We start from the raw sequence: 27,131 nt of genomic DNA, 5'->3' as shown, positions 1-27,131 counted from the left end.
TGAATTGGCTCCAATCTTTTTAACCCCTCAGTTGGCCATAATGAAGAGCTTTATTGCTTTATAGCATGTCGGTCTTTCGCCCTTCAATTAAGACTTACTCACTGAAACAAAACTAAGGAGTCAATTGAGAGGCTTTCTTAGTGAACAAAAAAATAAATTTTATTAAAGCACAACATCCAACACTCTTAGAAAAACAGGAAAAAGTTTAAAAACAAGGGAGTGCTTAGTAGGGAGATAAAAATTGTGCACTTTAAAATATTCTTGGAGCCCTTGTGATCGAACCTGAGACCACAGCTGTTTACTTGCTGTATTATGTTGCCAGCTGGAGTGAAATTTGTCAAATTCTTGATGAATTGTTGGTGAATAGATGGTCTGCCGATTTGGTTAATTGCTGGTGCATGTTTTCCAGATCATGAAAAGGAAACAGGGAGAGAGAGAGAGGGTCTTCCAGCCTTTGCTGTTATCAATCCATTTTACTTTCTCTCTATCTGCTGGTTTTTCAAGCAGCTATTGAAATATGCATTTATGCATGACTGCATTTGTAGTCTTGAGTCTGGCTTCATTGTCTTTCCAAGCTGGACAATCACAGGCAACCCTTTCAATTCCAACATGTACAACTTAACATATCAGTATAAGTTAAATAGGCGATGTGAGTTTCATGATGCCTGACTTTTCAACATTTTTGACAAAATGGTCATTTCAATTCAGAGGATTTTACTTATTCCACATTGGTTTCCTAAACTTGCCTTAATTTGTGGCCATGGATTTTTAGGTCCATGATTCTTCCTTTGTCTAGGTTGTGAACAACATTCCCTTTAAGCAGTCACTCTGTAGTTCCATGCATTGGCATCTGGTTCCCAAATTTGTTACCACATTCAGGTCTTGGAGGTCCTCACAGAAGAAAGAAAATTACAGGGAATGCTGACTATGAGAAACCTTCTTCAGAACTCTGTATGAGAGCTTAAAAGCCAAAGTATCTGTTCTTCCTGAAAGGTTTCTTAAAGACACCCTCTAGACATCCCGAATTAACTGTTTCAAGAGATACCCTAGAGGAACAATTGCATATGTCTATTGACCACTATCTGAGTCTGTTTGTCCAGTCTACACGATAAAGTGTGTTTGACTAAAAGCAATCTGGAATATTTCATATCTCACAATTTTATTCTTAGAGAATTAACAAACCATGCCTGAGGAAGGAAGTGAGCTCTGAAAGCTTGCAAATTCAAATATACCTGTTGAACTATAGCCTGGTGTCATTTGATTTTTGACCTGGTTTTGGCCAAAGTTTTTTTTCCAATGTTAATTTCTGCATAGCAAGTTTTTTCATATTTTCTTTAATTTGTACTTGTGCATATCTGTTGGGATTAGTTCGAAGTTACAATTCCATATATCAAACTTGTATTAGTGCATTTTTATCAAATAGTTTTATGATTATAATAACCAATAATTTTGTTCATTAAATAAACCTGGTTTATGGCCCTTTATGTTGTGATTCTGTTCGCTGAGCTGGAAGTTTTTGTTGCAAACGTTGGGTATCGGGTCCTTCGTTCTGGTGTAAAACTAATGTAGTGTACAAAATACCATGCAACGACTGCACAAAACACTATATAGGACAAACAGGAAGACAGCTAACTATCCGCATACATGAACATCAACTAGCCACGAAACGACACGACCAGCAATCCTTAGTAGCCACACATGCAGACAACAAGCAACATGAATTCGACTGGGACAACACTACTATCATAGGGCAAGCCAGACAGAGAACAGCTAGGGAATTTCTAGAGGCATGGCATTCATCCACAAACTCCATCAACAAACACATTGACCTGGACCCAATATACCAACCACTACAGCGGACAGCTGAAACTGACAACCGGAAGCGGCAGGGACAGACCACTATAAACATCGGAGGAAACATCAAAGAAGCGCTTCGCAGGAGGCTCCCAAGCACTGATGATGTCGCCTAGCCAGGGGACGAAACGTTTGCAACAAAAACTTCCAGCTCAGCGAACAGAATCACAACAACGAGCACCCGAGCTACAAATCTTCACACAAACTTTGGCCCTTTATGTTCTGAACCTAATATAATGTACAATTTTCACTGTATCAGGGGTAGGCCTAGAAACAGACAGTACATCTTCCAATCTTGGTCATAACAATGGCCTTTGAAGATCTCACTAGTGCAGGCATATATCATTGTCAGTCCCCAGCCTGGCTAAACAGGGAGGATTGGAAGCAGGAAAACATTCAGCTGTAAAACCACCCAATGAATCCTAAAAGAATTTGAAATGAAGAGTGATCAACCAGCATTGCTTTCACCTTATATAACATGAGAAAAGCTAAAAGATAAAGCAAGTGTGTATAGATTTTTTTTAAAAAAGTAATTCCAGCACTGAACATAGGGAAACACCATAGCTATCATCCTGTCTGGAAAAACAACTATGAATCACAACTTGCTATTTTCTGTCCTTCAACTAATTTTTATCTAAGTTGATACTGATCGAGTTATTCAACAGGCTTCAATTTTGTTTGGCAAACAATTATTTAAAAGTATAGATGATCTCTATTGAAAACCCTTCATCAATTTTTTTTCTGTTGCTAATCAGAAAATTCAACTAGATTGGGTACATTATTACAATCTGCCTTTTACAAACCCATTAGGCTAGCTTTTAATTCCAGATTTTTGTTCAACTCGTATCCTCAGAGCATTAGCCAGGGGTTCTGGATTGCCGGTTTAATGACAGTATCACTGGTTGTCACTTCCCCAATCTTATGACAAAGTTTTAGTTCTGCTGTTTTAATATCACTATAGGTACATTTGAAGGAAAGTCAGCAGGTGGCCTTCTTGAGTGTACTGTTCAATCCCTGACCTTTCTGGAATTTTATAGGCAGCAGTGAGACAATTGGCTTCCTTGCCTGCTCAGAATGACCACATAAGGGTTTCAGGGCGAACGTGAGGACTGCAGACGCTGGAGATCAGAGTGGTGCTGGAAAAGCACAGCAGGTCAAACAGTATCTGAGGAGCAGGAAAATGGACGCTTCAGGCAAAAGCCCTTCATCGGGGCTTTTCCTGATGAAAGGCTTTTGTCCGAAACATAGATTTTCCGGCTCCTCGGATGCTGCCTGACCTGCTGTGCTTTTCCAACAACACTCTAATCTTGACTTAACCATTTCGCTGTTTTACCGAAGTCAGAAGTCACATGACACCAGGTTATAGTCCAACAAGTTTATTTGAAATCACAAGCTTTCCGAGTGCTGCTCCTTCTTCATCAGGTGAAGGACCAGTGCTCCAAAAAAACTTGTGATTTCAAATCAACCTGTTGGACTATAACCTGGTGCCATGTGACTTCTGACTTTGGCTGCCCCAGTCTAACATTGGCACCTCCACATCATGGTCACCAGCAGTAGTCCAACCTATGAAGGAAGACTGGCAGATTTTGTTCAGTGGATAGGGTATCAAGCAATGGTATGGTGGAAGATTTTCTTTGTAGACCCCGACACATATCAGAGACAGAATAAATGTGCGAACAAAGTGTAAACTTCGCTATAAGCGTCTCATTATTTTTCACATTCCACCAGGTGTCACTGTGAAACACCACGTATCATGGTGATATGGCTATAGTTACAGGTCCTTACCACCTGGTGTCATTGTAACACGGCGCAGTTACACATTTTCACCTGAGGGTGTCACTGTGACTGGGTATAGTACAATATCAACTGAGAGAAAGTGAGGAATGCAGATGCTGGAGATCAGAGTCGAGAGTGGGGTGCTGGAAAAGGACAGCAGGTCAGGCAGCATCAGAGGAGCAGGAGAAACGACGTTTCAAGCAAGAGCCCTTCATCAGGAATCCCCAAATCAGGATCCTGATGAAGGGCACTTGCCCGAAACGTCGATTCTCCGGCTGTTCCAATGCTGCCTGACCTGTTGTGTTTTTCCAGCACCCCACTCTCGATATGGTACAATATCCTATCCTGGGTGTCGCTGCGACTCAATGTAGTTTCAGCTTTGCACTTCAGTTTCAGTTGCAATAATGTGTGATTACAATCACACCCCCATCACGAAATAGTTCAGTTACAGCCTTTCATCGCCCAGTATCTCTGTCACTATGGGTATTACCAGCCTCCAAGCCCTCGGTGTCGCTGTGACTGGGTATAGTACCAGACTCCAGCCCTTGGTGTCGCTGTGACTGAATGTAATACCAGCCTTCAGCCTTGGTGTCGCTGTGAATGTGTTGTACCAGCCCTCGGTGTCGTTGTAACTGGGTGTAGTACCAGCCTCCAGCCCACAGTGTCGCTATGACTGGGTGTAGTACTAGCCTCCAGCCCACGGTGTCGCTGTGACTGGGTGGTTGCAGGCGGTGCCGGAGCGGGCGGACGGGGCGGGGTGGAACGGGAATGGAGAGATCACGGAGCCGGAGACCGGAGTGAGGGGTAGAGGCCAGCGGCCCGATATACAAACGGTGATAATAGAAGCCGGGAGACGGACGGTAACCGAGGTCGGGATGAGTTTTAGGCCGTGAGAGGTGAGCCCGTACCCGGTTACGTGACTGGCGGCACCGGCACGGAGAGAGCGCGCGGCCCGGTCTCTCTCCTCCGGGGGCTCCGGGTCTCGGTGCTGAGAAGCTGCAACCCTGGCCTCAGACACACATAATGTCGGCTTTTCTCCAGCCGAGGCCACCCCAGGGGATAGGACAGAGCCTTAGAGCCGGAGTCCTGCGTGAGGACAGACCCTACTGCCCTGGGAGCCCTTTGCCTGGCTCCGGAGCAGAGGATCATCGCCAGACGGGGGCGGGGGGCGGGAGACTGCAGGAGGCGTCCCCATCATCTCCAGGAGGAGGCTTCCCCTTCAATCCAACAGCAGGGGGAGGTTTTCCCCATAATCCAAGTGATTTTCACCTTAATCTAGGAGGAGAATGGTGTAATCACCCCCTCCCCCGTACCTGTTAGAAAGCTGCCTCCCAATTGTTTTGAATTTTCTGAACAGTATTTATACAATAGCCTCCTTTCCAAAACTGACTGACTGTAATTCGCGGTAAAATAATAGTGTTGCGCAGATTATGTTGTGATTTTATTTCTCTGTAAAGAACGAATGGGGATTTTGGTCAGACTTTAGATCTGTTCTTCCTATTCTCGTAAAGTTCTGTTCATGTTTATGTCCACAAATGTCTGTTCCTCTAGCAAATGCTGTGTTTTATCCCTCTTAGCCACACCCCCCATCCCCGTCAACATCTGTTGAGAAATACCTTGTTTGGTGACAGTTGAACTAACTTATGAATAAGTTCACTTGTTAGATTTTCCTCAAATATATGTAAGAAAATTATAATTTTGCACCTGGAAATATCAAATTTGCTGTAAAACAGATATAGCTACCAAGCTTATGTTAAATATTCTTTGTGGTATGTATTGCTGCCCTCCTGTGTGGGAATGGGGTGCTCTTTTACGATTGTGCAAGCAATTGAAGTGAAACACTAGCACAGAAAAATCTTTTGTGCATTCTGATGGTGGAGTGGGGTGGGAGTTATGGTCCATTCATTTTAAGATACCATTTTGATTTGGAACTCCATATACCAAGTATTCTGACCAAAGGTCACCAGGCTTAAAACATTAACTCCACTTCTCTCTTGAGAGATGCTGCCAGACCTGACTTTTTGCAGTCTTTTCAGTTTGTTTTTCAGATTTCCAGTATTCACAGTTCTTTGTTTTTATTTTTCTTAATCATGTTGCTGTCAAGGTCCCTTCAGGGATTTCTTGATCACGTTTCTAGGAGACGTCCCCATAATGCTGAAAGACAGAAGGTGCTGAAAAGGTGTTATTACCTCATGGTTGGATTTAGAATTGGGGACATTATTCCTGAATGAGGGGTTGCCACTGTAAGACAAAGATGAAAAGGAATTTCTTCTGAATGTTATGAATATTTGGAAATCTCTACCGCAGCAAGAGTGAAGGTGGACTCAATGAAATCAAAGCTCAGATAGGCAGATTGTCCAGTTTTAAGGGACACAGGCAGGAAAGTGGAGATGAGGCCGAGATCAGGTCAACTGCAATTTTATTGAATGACAGAACAGATACAAGGTGCTGTTTCTTGTCTTTCACAGTTTGCTGTGGTTCATGCTCAGTTTAACATATTGAAAGAAGTACTGATTCCTTTCTTTTTATTTCATGTTGAATCTTTCTCCACTTTAGAGTCCCATTTTCAGCCAAGCTAATGGCACAAGACCTCTGCCATTTGAAGGCAAAGCCAAACATAGAATTGAAACGAGTGGTTATTCACATGGTGCCTTGGGCAGGGGGAAAAGAGAAAAGTAATGGTCCTTTGGACTTCTCCTTATCTGCTGTTTTTCTCTTTCTGAATATATACATGACAAAAACATTCTTTCCTCAAGGGATAGAGCTGTAACTGTTTACCTTTATTTTGAATGTTTCTTGCCTACTATTGCTCTCTTAATTCAGAATTCACTTAATTTCTGTCTTGTCTCTAAGGTGAAATTATGTATGTCTAGACACTTCTCATTTAAGGCAACCAGTGCTGTCCCATTGGGATTGAACTGGTCTAGTAAGATTTTGGTTGGTAAATGTTAATTTTTCAATTGTTGCTTTGTGGAATATATATTAGATAAAATGTAGGCACGTAACAAATACATAATTACTACTGGAAAAATCTGAGGTATAGTCACACCCATTGATCCTTTGCTCAGTTTGGCAATCTCTGTCAAGTGATGAAGGCTGACGCCACTTACAAAGCATATCATTGCCCCCTTGTCTAGTTGTGCATCAAATTGATAGTGGAACATGTACTGCCCATTTGTTTCTTACATTAGCTTCTGTTGTAATACTTGTAACTGAGACACTGTGGAAAGAAAAATATTTATCTTATTTCTCTCTGCAAACCCATTTCAACAAGTTAAGCTATACCAATGACTTGGTTTGGTATATATGTAACAAGGTGAACTGAACAGTATGCTTTCTAAAACTGGCATGGCATTGTGTTCATATACAGGGTAAGATGAATTGAAATACAGTGCATTATTCTTTCAGAGAACTAGTGTAAGCATTGTCAATTGTTTGCTTTTATTCTTTGCTGTAACATGTTTTGTTGCTATGTCTCAGACAGACATTATGACAAGTTACAAACCATATTAACGCAATGGAACGTCCCAAGGCCTTTTTAAGGATCATTACGAAACAACGTATAACACTGACCCACTTCGGAAGATATTAGATTAGATGATCAAAAGCTTGCTCAAAATGATAGGTTTTTGAGGAAATCAAGGCAGAGAGGGAAAGGATTCAGAAATTGGGGCCGAGGCAATCACAATCACTTGATGAAGGAGCATCGCTCCAAAAGCTAGCGTGCTTCCACTTAAACCTGTTGGACTATAACCTGGTGTTGTGTGATTTTTAACTTTGTACACCCCAGTCCAACACCGGCATCTCCAAATCATGACATGTAGCAGAGTTTTGGATGACCTTAGTTTGTGGAGAGACCAGCCAGAAGCCCATCGGAATATTCAAAGTTTCAAATTATACAGCCCCTTTAAAAACAAACAATCCCATGTACTTCATGAAGATTGAAAGGAAGAGACATTGTGCCATGATGCTCAAGTAAAACACCACACATGTTGGAACTACTCAATAGGTCAGACAGCATTTGTGGAGAGTTTTATAGTTAATATTTCAGGTCAAAACAGATTAATGAAGTTAGATCACATGGGATTCAGGTAGAGCTTGCCATTTAGATATCAAATTGGTTTGACGGTAGGAGGTAGAAGGTGGTGGGGAATGTTATTTTTCAGACTAGAGGCCTGTGACCAGTGGTGTTCCGTAGGGATTAGTGCAGGGTCCACTGTTGTTTATCAATTATATAAATTATTTGGATAAGAATTTAGGAAGCATGGTTTGTATGTTTGTTGGTGACACCAAAATTGTTGGAATAGTCAACAGTGAAGAATGTTGTCTAAGATGACAAAGGGATCTTCATCAACTGGGCCAATAGGCTGAGGAGAGGCAGATGGAGTTTAACTTGGATAAATGCGAAGTGTTGCATTTTGGTAACCCAAACAAGGGCAGTACTTATACAGTTAATGGTAGGACCCTGGATCGTGTTATTGAACAGTGAGACCGAGGGGTTCAGGTGCATAGTTCTTTGAAAGTTGTGTTGCAAGTAGACAGAATGATTAAGAAAGTATTTTAGCACACTTGCCTTCATTTCCCAGACCATTGAGTACAGGAAAGAGATGGGCATCATGTTGAGGCTGTAGAGCAGTGAGGTCACTTTTGGAGTACTGTGTACAGTTCTGGTTGCCCTGCCTTGGGAAAGATCTTATTAGATTGGAGAGGATTTAGAAAAGATATACAAGGATGTTGCTGTCACGAGAGGGTTTGATTTATAAGGAGAGGCTGGGACTCTCTTCAATGCAGCATAGGAGGTTGAGGGGTGACCTTAAAAAGATTTATAAAATCATGAGGGGCATAGATAAGATGAATAGCAATTGTCTTCTCCGAGGATGGGGTGGGTTCAAAACTCAGGGCCATATTTGTTAGGTGAGAGAACAAAAATTTAAAAGGCACCTGAGGGACAATGTTTTTACAGGATGGTTTGTGTGTGGAATGAACCGCTAGAGAAAGTGGTAGATGCAAGTAGAGTTACAATATTTAAAAGACGTTTGGACAGGTACATGAATAGGAAAGGTTTAGAGAGATATGGGCCAAACACAGGCAAATGGGACTAGTTTAGTTTGGGAAATGTGGTCAGCATGGATGAGTTGGACGAAAGGATCTGTTTCCTTGCTCTATTACTATATAAAACTTTTGATCAGAATTGCAAAAATTAGAACTGTAACAATTTCTAAGCAAGTCTGGAGGCAGAGAAAGGGAAGGAAAAAGCAAAAGGCGAGATGAATGCAAGCAGGAGATTTTGAATACAAATAGTGCTGAGAAATCCAGCATGTCTGGCAAAAGAGAAGATCTGTGATAGAGTGAAAGGGGAGAGAGATTAAGGAACAAAAAGGGATGATGGCACAACAGAAATAGCATCATTATTTATTTTGCCATTTAATCTTTTCCTGCCTTTCACTGTATCTCAGTATCTCAGAACTACCCTTTTGTTCTCCTGCTCTCCATATTCCCAGCCTGTAGATATACTTAAATTTTATGATATCCATCAAATGCCTTTTCATGATCATATTAATGGTTATTAACCTGAAACATTAACTCTGTTTCTGCAAATGCTTCCTTGCCTGCTAAGTATGTCAAACATTTTCTGGGCCTTCTTGGATGAGTTAGAAGAGATGCTTGGAAACTCAACCAAAGACAGACGTAGAAAAGAAAAGGATTTTGGGAGGAGTTGAGGTGTCGAGTACACCTGCACACTGATTTGCAAAGTTCCCCGAGCTTATTGTTTAATCCCTGCTATGTCTGTTGTATTCAAGAAAAAAAATGATAAATTTTATATATTAAAGGCATCAAAGGGGTGTGGATAGAAAGTAGGGATGTGATGTTAGATAATGGATCAGCCATAATCATATTGAATGGCAGAGAAGGCACCTCCTTACTTCTGCAGCGGTTCAAGAAGGCAGCTCGCCACCCACTTTCTCAAGGGCAACCAAGGACAGGCAACAAATGCTGGCCAGCCAGTGACACCCACATCCCACAAATGAATTTTAAAAAATCTCCTCCTTTATATGCCTCCCTTAGATTTTCTGTCTGCCACCTTGAGGACCTCTTACCCCAGATTTTTGAGTAAGGTGTGAAATCACCCTTCCATCTCAAAGTTCCAGCTATTTTTGCTGTGGCCACAACAACTCTTATTTTAATGCTTCCTTGAAAATAGAAGCATGCCTTTCATACAAGACCATAAGACATAGAAGCAGAAGTAGGCAATTCAGCCCATCGACTGCTTCACTATTCAGTGAGATCATGCCTGATGTGATAATCCTTAATTCACCTTTCCTACCTTTTCCCCAAAACTCTTGATTCCTTAACTGATTAAAATTCTGTTTATCCCAGCTTTTTATATTGTTAATGACCCAGTCTCTGTGGTAAGGAATTCCACATGTTCCACCACCACCACCACCTGTGTAAAGAAATTTCTCCTCATCTCTGTTTTAAGTGAGCAACCTCCTATACTGAGATTATACCCTCTGGTTCTACACTGTCATAATGGGAAATGATCTTTCAAGCATGCTAAGAATCTTCAATATGGTAGCCTTCCATTCTACTAAACTCCAGTGAGTACAGATCCAACCTACTCAACCTCTTCTCAACAGGCAATCCTCCCTACATGAGGTCCACCTACTGAACTGCCTCTATGGCTCATGCATCTTTCTTTAGATAAAGGGACCAAATACTGCACAGTACTCCAGGTATTGTCTGATGAGTCCTTCTATAGTCTTAGCAAATTTCCTAACGTTTATGCACCAATCGCTTTGAAATAAAGGTCAATTATCCACGTGCTTACCCTACTACCTGCTGAGTTTGTTTGTTTGATTGATTTTGTGATTCTTGCATGATGACCCACAAGTCCCTCTGTGCTGCAGTTCTTCCTGCCAAATGCACAATCTTACATTTACCCACAATGTATTTTATCTACCAATTTTTTTTGCCCGTGTGCTTAAACTGCCTGTGTCTATCTGCAGACTATTTGTGTCATCCTCACCATTTGCCTTCTCACCTGCTTTTGTGTCATCCACAAACTTGGCTATAGTACATTCACTTCCCTCATCCAAGTCACTAATATATATTGCAAATAATTGTGGCACCAGAAGTTATCCCTGTAACACTCGATTAGTTACAGGCTGCAAACCTGAAAATGCTCCTTTTAACCTCTGTGTTCTGTTAGTTAGCCGATCCTCTGAGCATGCTAATATAATACCATAGGCTCTTATTAAGTAACCTTGTATGCAGTACCTTATTAAACGCCTTTGTTATGTTATGCAGAACTGATTGTCTAAAATTTGGAACTTAATTAGCACAATTGTAAGTGATACAATCCTGAATAAATGGATATAAGAGGACATCTACACCAGTAATGAGCCTGAATTCAAGTTTAGGTTTTGGATACTCCTCATTCAACAGCATCAGCATTTAGTTGGAAACAGTAATCAAGTGCATCTGCTTTCCAGGTTAGAGTTCATTGTTAGATGTTTATGATTTGAAAACTTGCAATTTGTGTGGAATTGTGTTAGATAGGGTCTTTTTAAAAATTTGACCTGGTCCTGCCTTATAAGCATTTACATAGTGGGAGTAAGCTGTTTGTTATGAAGTTCAAAAGTTAGGGAGGAGAGAGCATTGATAATTATGGTTAGTTCATCTTGTTTTTTCGGGAATATAATTGTAGATAATATCTGTGCAAGCCAGTGTTTTGCTGACAAAGTTGTGTTTAATGTCAGGAGAACTTAACAGCTCATTACTGGTCATATTGAGCAGGAAATCAATTGCAAAAGTAGATGTAGAGATTTAGGTTCAGTGCTTATTGTGGACTTTGTCCATATTATGTTTTGATTCATTGCATCTGTCTTGGCAAAGCATTTGTGTAACGGCAGCCATCCCTTAGCAAGTGCATTTCCTGTGATCAATCAATATTGGGATTGTAAATAGGTACAGCATTATGTTTTGAGAAGGCACCAAAATAATCAAATATAAATAACAGCTTTTTAAAATTTACAACATTGAAAGGAAGCAATCTTTCTTGTATTCTAATGCGAAACACAAAACAAGGTGGGCAAAATATAAAATACCTAAGATAGAAGGATTTCTTTGATATTCAGCAATCTTTTTTTCAAACCACTATTCTTAAAATATCTTGTATTGAACAAAGATGAAAATCAGCTGCCTTTTCTCAAGTGCAGTTTGAAATTTGTATTTTGCTCTTAAACTCCGGGAAGGATAGAATGAACGTTTGCTCGAGTCAAACGTGGAGTGAAATGTTACTGCGGAATAAAGGAAAAGTCTGTGGATAAAGCATGTCATGTGAAGAAGTGCATGTATACCATTCTAATTATCAATTTATGAAGGAATGGATACCTTAGATGCATGCAGATCGTTTGATCTGGTGAGAAGATAACAAATGACATGGTGACATTAAATGTGAAAACTAAATTCACTTTTTGAATTTGGATGTTTTCATCCAAGTTACTTCACCTGTTTGCACATTAAAACTGTGATGTCACTTTTCAAGGATGTTCATTTACCCCTTTTGTTCAAGAGAGGTGTAAATTGAGTCCGATGCTTTATAGGTTTATCTTTATAGAGTCATCCAGCATAGAAACAGACCCTTTGGTCCAACTCATCCATTCTAACCAGATTTGTTGAACTAAACTAAACTAGTCCCATTTGCCTGGGTTTGGTCCATATCCGACTAAGACTTGCCTGTTCAAGTACTTATCCAAGTACTTTTTTAAAATATAGTAACAGTATCTGCATCTACTGCATCTTCTAGCAGTTCATTTCACCCTCTGTATGAAGAAAAACACCCCTCAGGTCTTTTTCAAATTTTTTTTCTCTCACCTTGAATTTATGCCCTCAAGTTTTGAACTTCCCAACCCTGAGGAAAAAATATCTTTGCTATTCACCTTATCCATGCCCCATATAATTTAATAAGCCTCTATAAGGTCACCCCTCAACCTCCTATTCTCCAGTGAAAATAGTTTCAGCCTGTCTAGCCTCTCCAGTCCTGCTAATATCTTTGTATATCTTTTCTGTACCCTCTCCAGTTTAGTAATATCTTTCCTAGAGAAGTGACGTGAACTGTAAACAGTATTCCGATAGCAGCCTCACCAACATCCTGTACAACCACAGCATGACATCCCTACACTTATACTCAATCATCTGACCAATGAGGGCAAGCATGCCAAATGCCTTCTTGACCACTGTCTCTATCTGAGGCACAGTTTTCAATGAGCTTGTACTTGAATCACCAGGTTCTTCTGTTTTGCAACACTCTCCAGGGCCCTACCATTAACTGTATAAGTCCTGCCCTTGTTCAAGAAGTTGGACATGTTTGTAAAGAATTTCAATGATTTCTTGTTTTATTGAAAAATTTTTTTTACTATTATAACAAATACAAAACAATACAGTTCAAAACAATACAAAGGAAGGACACAATGTAAAGAAAAACAACCCACCCTTGTACAAATGTATAAATATATATAGAAAAATATATATTTAAAAAACCCAGCTAACTATTTAACTAAATAAATATTAACCAATAACAAACTAATAAATAGTAATAACTCAACTCAGCCAAACAAGACACTCATACATTTGTAGTTCCTCCTCCCTGGATATTGGACTCGTAAAGTACAATCATTATGGTTATGTAAAAGCCCTTATTAGTGTGGCAGATAAATCTGTGTCTAGGTATTCCAAAAAGGGCTGCCGCATCTTATAAAAATTCTCAGTTTTGTGGTGTACCATACTTGTGAGAAAATCCAAGGGGATATGCTCTATAACAATCTTACGCCACCTGACATGCGCGAGGGTTTGGATACCCAACCTAGTAAGATATTCTTTCTTGCGCAGAAAGTGAGGACATTGAAAAGTTTGTTCTTATGCACATCTGCAGGGAACACACTGGGCAGGCCAAGAAGAAGAGAGATCATGGTCCTTACACCCAAAATCCTCTGCGTTGCACCTGCCACAGCGCTCCTGTATGTTTGAAACCTACCACAAGGCCAGAGACAATGGGTAAGAGTGCACTTGGGACATGTTGAAGACATCCCTGTTTTAAATTTTGACAAACGGTCTGGAGCCAAGTGGACCCTGTGGAGAATCTTCAACTGTAAAGCATGGGTCCTATTGCAAATTGATATCTTTCTTGCGTTTTCCCAAATATCTTGCTCTGCCTCTGAGGAAACATCAATGCTGAGCTCTCTTGCCCACACCCTACAGAGTCGATCAAACTCAATCTGAGGGGGCACCCCTCCAATTGTTGATATAAAGTACTGTCAGAAAGTGTACTCTTAGCACTGAGCACCCTCCTCTCTATGTCAGATTTGTAGGGATCAGTCACAAGTTCAGTCTTTTTTTGAATAAAATCCCTAACTTGAAAAAAACGAAAGAGGTCCCAGTTAGATAGCTCGTATTTCTGTGCTAACTGATCAAAGGACACCATTGTGTCTCCCTCAAATAGATTGCCCTGGTTGCCCACTGTTTGAATTGCGAAACTATCGTCCCCGGTTGAAAATCTGGCATATACTCATTATAGGTATAAGAGAAGATGTTTTGCCAATAGTACCTTCGCTCTGCCGAATTGCCTTCGAAGCTTTATCAGTATTGGTAACTATTGAGTTATGGCAATGTTTTCCAAAAACAGCAAGCTGGTAAGGGGGCACCTTGCCTGGAAGGTTTCAATATCTAACCATATTGAAAGAGAATCCCCACAAACCCAATCACTCACGTAGGATAAAAGCGAGCTTAGTTGGTAGCTTTTAATGTCCGGAGATCCACTCCCCCCAAACTGTGAGGCAATTACAATTTAGCTAATTTAATGAGGGGCCGCTTACTGTGCAAATTAAAAGAGCTGAACCAGCCATTCAGTCTCCTGAATGTTTACTTATCAAAAATCAGGGAGGCATCTGGAAAGGGTATAACAAACGGGGGAGAATGTTCAGCTTAATAAGTGCTAGCTGATCCAACCACGAGACCAGAAGTGCCTCCCATCTTTAAAGGTCTTGTTTGATTTTGTCAAATAATTGAACAAAATTAGCTTTGAACAGTCGATCCAGAGCTGGAATAATGAATATACCCAAATACATACAACCCCCCTGTGACCACTTAAATGGGAATCGATGTTCACCTCAAGACCTAACACCTTCATAAGACCACCCATAGGCATAGCCTCTGATTTTGCAAAATTAATCTTGTACCTCGAAAAGGTGCCAAATACACTGATGCATTGTATCAGGTGAGGCACCAAAATTGCTGGATTTTTCAAAAAACTTACGACATCGTCCGCGTACAATGATATCTTATGTAATTTTGACCTCACTTCTGGAGTTGATATATTGGGATCCCTACGAATGGCCTCCGCCAATGGTTCAATCACCAACGTAAAAAGCAGTGGCAAAAGGGGACAGCCCTGCTGGCTGCCCCTAAAAATGTTAAAATTGCTTGATTGCACCCCATTGATGACCACAGTGAGAGGGTCACTGTAGAGAACCTTTACCCATCTTATAAAGACTTTGACCAAGCCAAACTGCTCCAGAGTATAGAAAAGGTATGGCCACTCAACTCTGTTAAATGCCTTCTCTGCATCTAGAGAAATCACCAATCCCTATATTGACTGTTGTTGACAATCTTGAATTACATTAAGCCTCCTTACATTATTGGAGGATCTGCGGCTTTTTATGAAGCCCATCTGGTCCTCTTTAACAACAGAAGTTAACACAGTCTCCAGCCTTAATGCAAGAATCTAGAGAGGATTTTAAAGTCAACATTTAAGAGTGAAATGGGCCTGTATGAACCAAAGTCTTCTAGGACCTTCTTTTCTTAAGAATAAGTGAAATATTGGCCTCTCAGAGATTGCGGGAGACAATCATGGCTGTATGAGTCATTTAACATGTCGAGCATCGGGCCTGACAATATGTTTATAAATTCCTTATAGAATTAGCTGGGAAGTCCATCAGGACCGGGTGCCTTTCTACTCTGAAGCTGCTTCTTGCTCTGATAAGGGGGCATTGAGAAAAGACTCTTGTTCGGGGGTCACGCCCAGAATCTCCAGATCCTTGAAAAAGGACTCCATTTTGACCTGCCCCTCCTCACCACCCTCAGATTGGTATAACTTAAAGTAAAATCTTTGGAGTCACATGTTAGGTTCCCAGACCCATCCCTAATCACCATAATAGCTCCTTTTCCTGGCAAGAAATGCTAAGTATTTATCTGGCCTGTCACCATGCTAATATAACCTTTGCTTTGCAAAAAAAAGCTCCTTCTTTGCTGTCTGAGAGAGTACGGAATTCAATGCAGACCGCAGCATCATAATCCTTTGTAGCTTGCCCATTGAGGGCCTGTCAAAGTAAACCTTCTTGGCTGCTTTCAACTGTGCTTGGAGGAGAAGTTGCTGCTCACCCTTCTGCCACTTCTTACTGGCAGAGTAGGAAATAACTAATCCCCTGGCATAGGCTTTGGCAGTTTCCCAGAGGACAAATGGGCTACTAGCCGAGTCTGAGTTCATGTCTAGGAATGCTTATTATCCTTGAGGATAAAGGGGTCCATTTGCCAGTGCCTCGAACCTATTGTAACGTTATTAATCTTAACCAACAGGTACATTGGAGCGTGATCGGAAGTGGTAATATTACCAATTGTACAAGATGCCACCAAGTCCAGGGTTGCCACAGGGGTCAGAAAAATAATCAATCCTAGTGTGACATCTATGTGGATTGGAAAAAAAACATAAAATCCCTGCCTGCAGGGTAGAGACGCCTCCAGACATCCACCAACTGTAACTCCACAGACAGATCCACCAGTTGTTTAGTTTGTACAGAAGGTATCGGGGGGCCTTTGGGCAACCTGTCCACTGTGGGATCCATGAGACAGTTAAAACCTCCCCCTATAATGATATACTGGGAGTCGAGACTGGTCAGTTTAGAGAACGCATCGACCAAAAATTTGAGGGGGTGGGCCGTAGGGCAATAAACATTTAAAACACCATATCCTTCCGTATTTATCAAGGCTTTGAGAATTACAAACCTCCCGTGTAGCCACTCCCCTACTTCTGGTATTAAAAGAAGAAAAGTAAACCCGGTCAAAGCCATTCTGCTGTAGTTTCAAGTGCTCCCTATCATACCAGTGTGCCTCCTGTAACAAAGCAATATCCACCTCCTAAGACTCAAAAGTACCTTCCTCTTAATTGGTGAGTGACTCCCCTTGATATTCCAGGTACACCATTTAATCATTAGCCTTAACCTCCTGTAATGACATTTAAATTCCAGATAGGAGGAATTCGAACCACAAATCGCCAAGTCTTAGTGTCACAACATCCATCAAACATAACAATTAAATAAACTAAAATCACTACAGTTAACAAACCTACAAAGCTATCAAAGATTATATACAACAAAAATGAAAAAAAACTAACCAACATATAAAGTGCCAACGGTGCTGTATATAGGAATTCAACCCCTGCCCAAAGGGAGCAACTACCCATCCCAAAACCCAATTTCCCATCCCGCTGCCAAGACTGCAGCCCAGACATTTAAATAGCTGAACCAGGCATAAACTGCCTGTAAGTAGGCATCTAGCCATCCCAACCATTTTCCCTCATCCCAGCTAGAGTCACACCACAAACACAAGCAGAAAACAAAGAAAATACACCATGGAATAGCAATGTGAATAAATAATTTTTTTTAAACAAAAAGGGAGTAAATACCCCACCCATCCTTTAATATAACTTAGAAATTGAGAGTATACATCTCAACTGCTGCCAAACATAGTTTAAACCAGATTATTACCAATAAAAAAAGAAAGCCCCAACTGGGCTTCCTCTTTTTTTAAAGAAAAATATAAAGACATACCCAAACAGCACTACTATTTGTACATACTAAATTGTTCAGATTAGGTTAATTTGTCCACAAAATCTCTTGCCTTCTCCGTGTCAAAGAGATGTATGGATCCATCTAAGGTGACCTGAAGCACCACCGGATACCTCAGAGTACTGGATCTCAAGCTCCCTCAGTCTTCTCTTGATGCTGTAATAGTATTTTCTGGATCACCACCATTGAGAAGTCCTGGAAGAGCATGAGCCCTTGTACATTAGGGCCTTTGGATCCTTCCCCTGGATTCTGGAAGTTTCCACAATTCTCTCCTTATCACTATAATGATGAAACCGCACCAAGAGAGGATGTGGACATTTTTCCAATAACTGACCTCCACACTGTGACCTGGTGAGCCCTCTCCATCTTCAAGCCTCTCATTCCAGCTTCCAAGTTAAGGAATTTTGGCAATCAGTCCTCAATGAATTCTGCCATGCGCTGACCTTCCTTACCCTCCAGCAGACCGGCAATCAGAATATTTTTTCTCTTGCCCCATTCTCAAGATCATCCACTTGGTCACGCAAATTACAGTCTTGCATCTCCAGGGCTTGGATCCTATCCTTGGAGGAACAGGTATCAGCTTCCACTACTGCGACTCTGTGTTCAGCCTCATCTGTCCTTTTCTCCAGGTCTCCCAGCTGCTGTTCATGCTTATGCAGCATTGTAGAGATCGGGGCCAGCTTCTCCTCAATTTGCTTACCCAACATCTCGCAAGATTTCGTGAGTTCCTTCACCAGGGCCGGTAGGTAATCGAGTCCGAGGATCCTGCAGGCTGGGCTGCAGGCCCGGCCTCATACGCTGCTCCTCCCTTCGGTATCTCCGGACGGTCAAACACGCAGATCTGATGAATATTCACAATTTTCTGGGACTCCTTGACCTTTCCAGAGTCCCAGGATATTGCAGTGGTCCGGGTTGGGTAGATTAGAAGTTCATCCCGCTTGTGCTGTGGTGCGGAGCTCTGCAACGCAATCCTCCTAGATTGCTACCATCATGGATCCCCCCGTGGATATAATTTAACAATAACTCTGTACCATTTCCACCCATCTTTCCTCCTTAAATACATTCCTTAAACAAACTCTTCATTAATGCCCTAAAGAAGGTGGACTGCAGTGATTCAAGAAGACAACTCACAAATACCTTCTCAAGGACAACTAGGTATGCAGTGACACCCACAACCCACGAATGAATTTTTAAAAAGTTGAGTGTTTTGAAGAGTCAGGTTGAGATGTTACCACCAAAGTGGATGTGGTAGAGAAGCGAGATGCAAAGTTTGGAGAATACAGTACACTACACTTCTGGAATATTATGTACAACTCTGGTTGCTGTTGTACAGGAAGGATTTCATTGAATTGCAGTGTTGGTGAACTGGAAAGAACCTAAGGCTAGAGAGGTTCGTAGTAGCAACTTAAGTTGTCCTTTAATATGTATAGGGCTGTGGTGGATTAGGTAGAAGAAGCAAAAAGATTTGTAACATGATTTTTGGATTAATTAAACCAGCAAGAGATTAGAGAATATGTAAGTGGAGCTTTGTCAAGAGTGGGTAACCCACAGCTGATTTGTGATTTATTTGGAGTTTTTGGAGAGGGGATGTTGGGAGACTGACCAGAAGGGCTTTGGAGAATTTGAATCAAGAAGTGAAAGAGGTTTTTGATGGAGTTGGAGATAAGGTAGGGAACATGCAGTCATTGTCATAGAGATTACAGTAAGAGATCTGAAGCTGACTGATATGCTTAAATGCATATTTTAAATTTCTTTGCTATTTGTACCAATCCACAAGTGCAAATACAGCTCATACAAAGATTTTGTGTGGAAGGAGGAGTGGGGCATGATTTTCCACACAAGCTGGTTCCTTTTCTAGACAGAATTAAATAGATTCACAGAATGAGAAGGTGATATAACCTTTGGAATTGCAAAAATGCGAACCTATAAGTGAAGGAAATGAATGAACTATAGCCAGATTTGCAGATGACACACAAATACCTGGAAAGCAATACATTATAGTCAATAAACCTGCCTTTTCCTTTTACCTGACCCCATTGTGTTTCTGGTTTACTATATAATGCAAAATTCTTCACAGTTGTTATGTTGCTAAGTGGTACAAAGTGCTAAACTGCCCCAATGTTGGCGGTTACAAAGAATGAAAACAATTGAATCACCCACAGTAGGAAAATTTGTAGTTAATAATACAAAACCATATGGATTATGAAATACATATTTTGAAATGCTATCATACTCTTGAGGTTCAGTTCACTTTGCACCATTTAATTCATTATCCCAATCCCTAGTTTATTCCTGCCTCAACGCACTTTCAAGGATTACTCTCCAGACAGAAATTGCTAATGAATGCATGTAATGTATTCTATAGATCTTGTTTAGATGTAATCACAATTGGAATTATTAGGTGCAGTTTCTCAAAATCTGAGCATCCAACGAGATTTTAAATATTTTAGTGTTGGTGGAATTCTCAGTACATACTGTCCTGACAGATGGCAGATTGTATCTAACAGCAATCTCTTCAACTGCACTCAAACCAGGACATGCTCGCAGGACTCAACATAATGTCTAATATTATATGCAAATCCTGAATTGGACAGCCCTTGCTGAACAATCTCAAACGTGCTATGACCAATTCAAATTTGTCATCAGGCTCACAATGTGATTCGCTTATGCTTGCTAGAAGCTATAAATTTTCACAGGCAACAACCTGTTCTCTGCAGGAAAAAAGAACATGTGCATGCATTGTGTCTTTTTTGAATTAAACGAAGGCATGAAGGACAATATTTTCCTGATGTATTCTCTAAGGCAATACCTTGACCAATCAGTCAAACTTGACAAAACTAGTCAATACCTTTTACTCATGCAGCCTAATTGATGCTCCCTTTAGAATTTGGCATTATTGTTTCGATCCTAATGAATGAAAACCAAAACGTTGTGATAGCAAGTCTGTTTTTCAAGCATTACTGAAACTGTGCATTAAACTGGTAATACCTAGAGGCAAGTTAGATATGAGAAGTGTTTAAGACAATATGTTCTTGGTGGTTCAGAAGAAACATGTTAACTGAAGTATTTGCTTAATTAGTTTAGCATCAAGTAATCAACTCGTGAATTTTGAATAGTTTCTGTTTTCATTATGTAGGTATACTTATTTTAAAGTAATAACATGTAGTGTGTCATAATGAAGCTTCCTAAAATGCCAGTGCTATGAATCATGAATTCATTTTGTTATTTGTTCACATGTAGTAACTAATAGGCACAGTTTTGACTTCATGTTTTGCTAAGGTGAAATGCAATTTTGGCAACCTTTTTAAACTTCCTTTTAAGAGTAAGTAATTATTCTTTTGTATGTAATTCATAATAAATTTGAGTGATTGTGTTTTAAAATGGACAATTCGACATTAAATTTCAGGGAACCTACTATGAGCCGTGGAGGATGGAGGAAACGTGCCAGCGAAGGGGACGGTTGGAGAGAATGGGTTTGTTCAGCACACATTACTCTTAAACTTTCTGTATTTTTATTTGTAAATATATTTGTTTCATTTTGTCCATCTCACAATACAAATTGAATAAACTTACAATCACACTACAGTTCTACTTTTTTGCCAGTGTGGCTGAGTTGTTAATATTCCAAACATTGTAGATTTAAGTCTAGGCCCTTTGAATACAAAAGGCCAACATGTAAAATCAATATTGAAGGTGTGATGCATGTGGCAGAAACATCATCCTTTGGCTAAAATATTAGATTAATTGTCCACCTGTATCTTCTGATCATTTCAGTGGATACTCAAAATCCCATGCAATAAGGAACTCTATGTCATAATGTATATTTCCCTTAGCCAACAGAGAAAAAAGATTTTCTTAATTGACAGGATCCTATTGTATATATTTATCTACATATTCAAAGTAATTAATTGTGTAAAGGGCCATGAGACATTTTGAAGACTTATGATAAGGGCTATGTAAATTAAATATTTCCTTTTTGTTCAAGGAGATTTATGTTAGATAAGTGTTGAAATAAGTCAGTGCAGAGTAATAAGGTCTTCTGAATTTTCTCGTAGGGTGGATACATGGCAGCAAAGATGGACAAGCTAGAAAGACAATTCAAATCAGACACTTCTCTTCAACAACAAAATGAAGGGACAGTATCTTGTATTTTCAGAGGTGTTTCAATTTTTGTCAATGGTTACACAGGTATGTGGTGATTTATAAATCTTATTCAGAGTTAGCTGTATCCTTTCAGAACACTGGAATTAATTTAATCTGTCCTCATGTCACTAGGTAGGTAGTTGAATGATTATTCATCTAGTAGAATGGGGTTGAATGAATTTCAATGAGTTGTTGAAAGGTATAATGCTGGCAGGATAAATAAAATATTTCATGCTTGTGTAGTTGCCATGGCCTGGATGCTAAATTAGTCCTGATTTACTTCACCTGTAAATGATGTGTTGTGTTGCAGAGCCAACGGCTGATGAGCTGCGACGGCTGATGATGCTGCATGGAGGCCAGTATCATATGTACTATTCGAGATCTAAAACTACTCACATTATTGCCACTAACCTTCCAAATTCAAAAATCAAAGAACTGAAGGAAGAGAAAGTTGTTCGCCCCAGTTGGATAACTGACAGGTAAGTGAAAATATAATGGTTATTGTTGTTCCCATTTATGTTTTGACGAGTGGAGACATTGCTAATTACAGTAAAGCCCACGTGTCTGATCCTTAAGAGTTTGGCTCTCAGATTGTCATTTACTCAGTGGCAGTGTGACTCTGACCTGGATAGCTGTGAACCGCCAACTTGGTAATAGTATTGACCAGTACTAAGAGTTTAGATTTAAGATATAGTTCTTTTGTAAAAAGGGGACAAAAAAATCCAGTGAATATTTGTTACACTGCGTAACCCTAAATCTAATTGTATATTGTTAAAATTGCAAATTCAGTTAGCTCAGTGTTGCTGTATTTTTGTTTTAGTTGAGCTTTGTCTTAATTTGTTCTGTCACATGCAGTTCATGGTAGTAGGATATCTGAATGACTTAAGTTTTTGTGTGGCACAAGCGCAGATTGCATTGGCGCATTTACACGTTTGAAAAGATCTCCGAAAATATTTTGCTGAAGTTCTGTATCCATCTTACTGAAAGTAAAATATCTTTCACAGCAAATTTTCTTAACTATTTTCTTGTTTATACTATTTTAATCTGTAAACTAGAGCTTTTACAATCTCTGAGCTTTGTAAAGAAAACACTTGTTAAATGGAATGAGCATTTAGAGGTACTTCTTACTCCATAGGTTCTGAATACTTAGAATACTCCACTTAAAATTGCTGTGGATGATCAGTCGTTGAGTATATTAAGATCAGTAGATGGTAGGACTTGAGGGAATGAAGTGCAAAAGTATGTTTGAAATCAAAAATTGGCAATGATTTTATTAAATGGTGGAGCAGCATCAAGCAGCCATCCAGATTGCTCCTGCTTTATTTGTGCTGTTTTTTCAATTGCAAGAGCAGTTTTAAATACATTAATTGGGGTCACTTATCTTTAGTGTGTTCATTGTTGCTTAGAAGGTAGTTTGGTGTGCTCGTGAGCCAGAAGCAGACTAACTGTTTGCACTTCAGAAATGTTTCCCTCCAGTTTTTTTTTTGTTAGTGCTGGATAATGGAAGATTTATTCCCATATTTTGATGTATACATAGATTGGTTAGCAAGGTTAGATCACATGGAATACAGGGAGAGCTAGCCATTTGGCAGAAGACAGAGGATGGTGGAGGATTGCTTTTCAGACTGGAGGCCTGTGACTAGTGGTATGCCTCAAGGATTGGTGCTGGGTTCACTGCTTTTCATCGTTTATATGAATGATTTGGATGTGAACATAGGTGACACAGTTGGTAAGTTTGCAGATGAGACCAAAATTGGTGGAAGAGTGGGCAGTGAAGAAAGTTACCTGAGAGTACAACGATCAGGTGGGCCAATGGGTGAGTAGTGGCAGATGAAGTTTAATTTAAATAAATGTGAGGTGCTGCATTTTGGAAAGGCAAATCAGGGCAGGACTTATACACTTAATGGTAAGGTCCTGGGGTGTATTCCTGAAGAAAGAGACCTTAGAGTGCAAGTTCGTAAGTCCTTGAAAATGGGGTTGTAATAGGTAGAATAGTGAAGATGGCGTTTGGTATGCTTGCCTTTATTAGTCAGTGCATTGATTATAAGAGTTGGGAGGTCGTGTTGCGTGGCTGGTTAGGCCACTTTTGGAATATTGTGTGCAATTCTGGTCTTCCTGCTATAGAAAGGATGTTGTGAAACTTGAAAGGGTTCAGAAAAAATTACAAAAATGTTGCTACGGTTGGAAGATTTGAGCTACAGGGAGAGGCCTAATAGACTGGGCTATTTTCCCTGAAGCATTGGAGGCTGAGGAGTGACCTTAATAGAGGTTTATAAAATCATGAGAGGCATGGAGAGGGTAAATCGATAAGGTCTTTTCCCTGAGATAGGGGAGTCCAAAACTAGAGGGCTAGGTTTAAAGTGAGAGGAGAAAGGTTTAGAAGGGACCTAATGGGCAACTTTATTATGCAGAGGACAGTGCGTGTATGGAATGAGGTGCCAGAGGAAGTGGTGGAGCCTGGTACAATTACAATATTTTAAAGGCATGTGGATGGACATATGAATAGGAAGGGTTTAAGAGGGATATGAGCCAAATGCTGGCAAATGGCACTGTATTAATTTAGGCTGTGTTGGCATGGACGAGTTGGACCACGGGGTTTGTTTCCGTGCTGTACATTTCTGATTCTATTGCCTATTCAGTTATATACAGTATGACTTGATCTACAATAAAGTTCCTTGTACTCTGGACAATGCAAGTTTAATAGAGGAGCTGTCTATCTTCAAAATAGAAGACACAAATTAGAGAGAAACAGATGGTAGCAATGGGTCTAAAAAGAATCAGGAACGAAAGTCATTTAATATTAAAAGAGAAAACATATTGAAGAAACTTATGGCTCTAAAATCCCTCAAAACCCATGGCTCAATCCTAGAATTCTAAAATGAGATAGCAGCAGAGGTAATAAATGTACTACTTGAGTTTTCTCAAACTTTTTCAAGATATCCAATACCAATCCCCCTTAATCTCAATATGCCCTAAATTATTGACATGTTCTACATACTAGGGAAACTAGGTCCAAGGTCATTGTATAATAGAGAAGGCACTTGAATGTTGGCTGAAAAATGTGTTGCTGGAAAAGCGCAGCAGGTCAGGCAGCATCCAAGTAGCAGGAGAATCGACGTTTCGGGCATAAGCCCTTCTTCAGGAATCAGAACTTGAATGTTGGCCTTTATTTTAATGGTAATGATCTATAAAAATAGAGAAATCTTGCTAAAATTATGCAAGGCACTTGTTAGACCACTCCTAGAATACCGGAAACAATTTATTGGTATTGGATGCAGTATAGAGAACACTCACTAGGTATGAAGGAACTTTCTTACAAAGAGTAAGTTAGGCCTGTACCCAATAAAGTTTAGAAAAATGAGAGGTGAACTTATTGAAACATTTAAGTTTCTTAGGGGGCTTGACAGGGTAAATGGGAGGCTGTTTACCCTTGAGTGTGTGAGAGACCAGAGGCATATTCTCAAAGTAAGGGGGTTACTCAATTAAAGATGAAGAGGAATTTATTCTCTTAGAGTGAATCCGTGGAACACTTTACCCCGCAGAGTGCTGTGGAGGCTAGGTCATTAAGTATACTTAATAAGGCTAAAATAGACAGATTTTTAATCAGTAAGGGAATCTAGGGTTATAGGGATAAGGAAGAAGAGTGACATTGAGGATTACCGGATTAGTCATTATCTCATTGAATGATGAAGCAGACTTGATAGGCTGAATGGCTACTTCTGCTCCTACGCCTTAAGGACTTATAATAATGATTCAGCATATTCTGCAGCTACTAGTCTCTATGTTGAGCAGAATTTCTGAGGAAAACGTGAAATATGGGCAGCAATTTAAACCTAACCTAGCGGCTGGGAAACTGACCGGACCAAGTGCAATTTCATGATTGGACCTTATCAAGTTTTTTTCTCCATTAAAGTCAGTGGTAAGTCAGGTAGGCCTAAATCCAGCAATCCACCAATGATGTCCATTTTCCATCTTGTCACTTACATTAACATTTGACACAATTAATGAGATTTTAACTCACTCGAAACCTATGCACTTGCTCAGAGTTAAAATCAGGCCGCATGTTTTAATTATCACAAAATGAATGTTTTTAAAAATTACTTTAACCTTGGTTCAGTGAGAGAACACTTATTTCTGAGTCAGACTCAAATTATGGTCCATTTAATAGGGCACTTTCTAATGACTGGCACATGAATGCTATGCTGCCAAAGATGTTGTCTTTCAGAAGAGAGAGTACACTGATCCCTTATCTGCCAATTTAGGTTGGTATGAAAGACTCTATAATGTTAAATTGAAACAGTGCAAAAGGATTTCCTTTGGCCAATATTGCTAAAACGTACTAACTGTTGGTTGTTGTGTCCTGCTACGCACACGTTGACTGCTGTCTTTGTCCAAATATTAACAGTGACTCTACTTGTAAAGTAATTTATTGGCAGTCCTGAAGAGATTAAAAAATGCTGTTAGATGCAAATTCCTTTTTTATCTTTTCAGTAACAGCTCGATCCTTCATAATGTAAGATCAATGTCATTAATAACAAGGAAGAATTCTCATCCTTGTTTGCAAACCCCTTTATAGCTTTGTTTCCGACCACTTCCCAACGTCCCTAACCCCACCTCTGTGTTGTGCTTTGTTTTATCAAACTGCTACAAAGCATACCCCACATTCATATAAAATTCATGAATGAAATACCACCACCACCTTTTCAGGGTCAGCCGAGTTGGGCAATTAATTCTAGCCTTGCCAGCAATGTCTAGGTCCATGTTAATATTAACTTTAGATAATCTGACCATTCATTCATAACACAAAAGAAAATGGTTATGGTTATTGGAGATGGATTGTTTCAGCCTCAGGGCATCAGTGCAAAATAGTCAGGATGGTGTCCTAGGCTGAGCCATCTTCAGCTGATTCATGATTGGCTTTTCCCTATCATAAGGTCAGAAATGAGAACGTTCAGAAATGGGAATGAAGCTGAATATTATTTAAATGGCGGAAGACTGCAGAAAGCTACAGAACAGAGGGATTTGGGAGTCATTAATTGTCCAACCCTTTTTAACTACAAGACTGCTGCCAGGGGATTTAAGAATTGTAAGTGAAATATCTTTGTTCAAAAAGGAGATAAGATAAGCCCAGCAATATAAACCAGTGGTTTAACCTCAGTTGGAGAAAATTGTTTAGAAATGATGGTCTAGAACAAAACAAACTCTTCTTCTGGCACCTTCGCCTCCATGCCTATTGCTTTAGATAAGAGTTGTTACCCCGTCCCACAGATCCCTTCACCTGCCTGCAGTATTCTCCTTCCTGGACCCCTTCCTCTGGCCTTTCACCTACCCTCAACCTGTTAATTGAAAGTTGTCGATGTGACATTGGTCACCTTAATTTCTCTGTCTCTCTCACTCATTCAAACCTGTCTCCCTTTGACCTGACTGCACTCTGTGCTCTTAGATCCAGCCACCTCC

The 27,131-nt window shown here is 40.1% G+C and overlaps 1 protein-coding gene across 3 annotated transcripts in view; it reads left to right on the top strand.

Moving 5' to 3' along the window:
- Positions 1-4,291: 4,291 nt before the first annotated feature.
- The window catches only part of rev1 (REV1 DNA directed polymerase), a 127,116-nt gene continuing 104,276 nt past the window's right edge, over positions 4,292-27,131 (top strand). Inside the window, exons 1-4 of one of the 3 annotated variants that reach the window (XM_043691687.1) lie at positions 4,292-4,463; positions 20,938-21,004; positions 21,587-21,719; positions 21,985-22,153. In XM_043691687.1, the coding sequence (XP_043547622.1) occupies positions 20,948-21,004; positions 21,587-21,719; positions 21,985-22,153 (359 nt within the window). In that variant the 5' untranslated portion in view covers positions 4,292-4,463; positions 20,938-20,947. Of the gene's footprint in view, positions 4,527-20,937; positions 21,005-21,586; positions 21,720-21,984; positions 22,154-27,131 lie in introns of all 3 variants that reach the window. The other 2 variants (XM_043691686.1, XM_043691688.1) reach the window with 2 other exon arrangements.

Source organism: Chiloscyllium plagiosum, chromosome 6 (assembly GCF_004010195.1).
Source record: "Chiloscyllium plagiosum isolate BGI_BamShark_2017 chromosome 6, ASM401019v2, whole genome shotgun sequence".
NCBI lineage: Eukaryota > Metazoa > Chordata > Chondrichthyes > Orectolobiformes > Hemiscylliidae > Chiloscyllium > Chiloscyllium plagiosum.
This window is presented reverse-complemented; position numbering and strand designations above follow the sequence as displayed.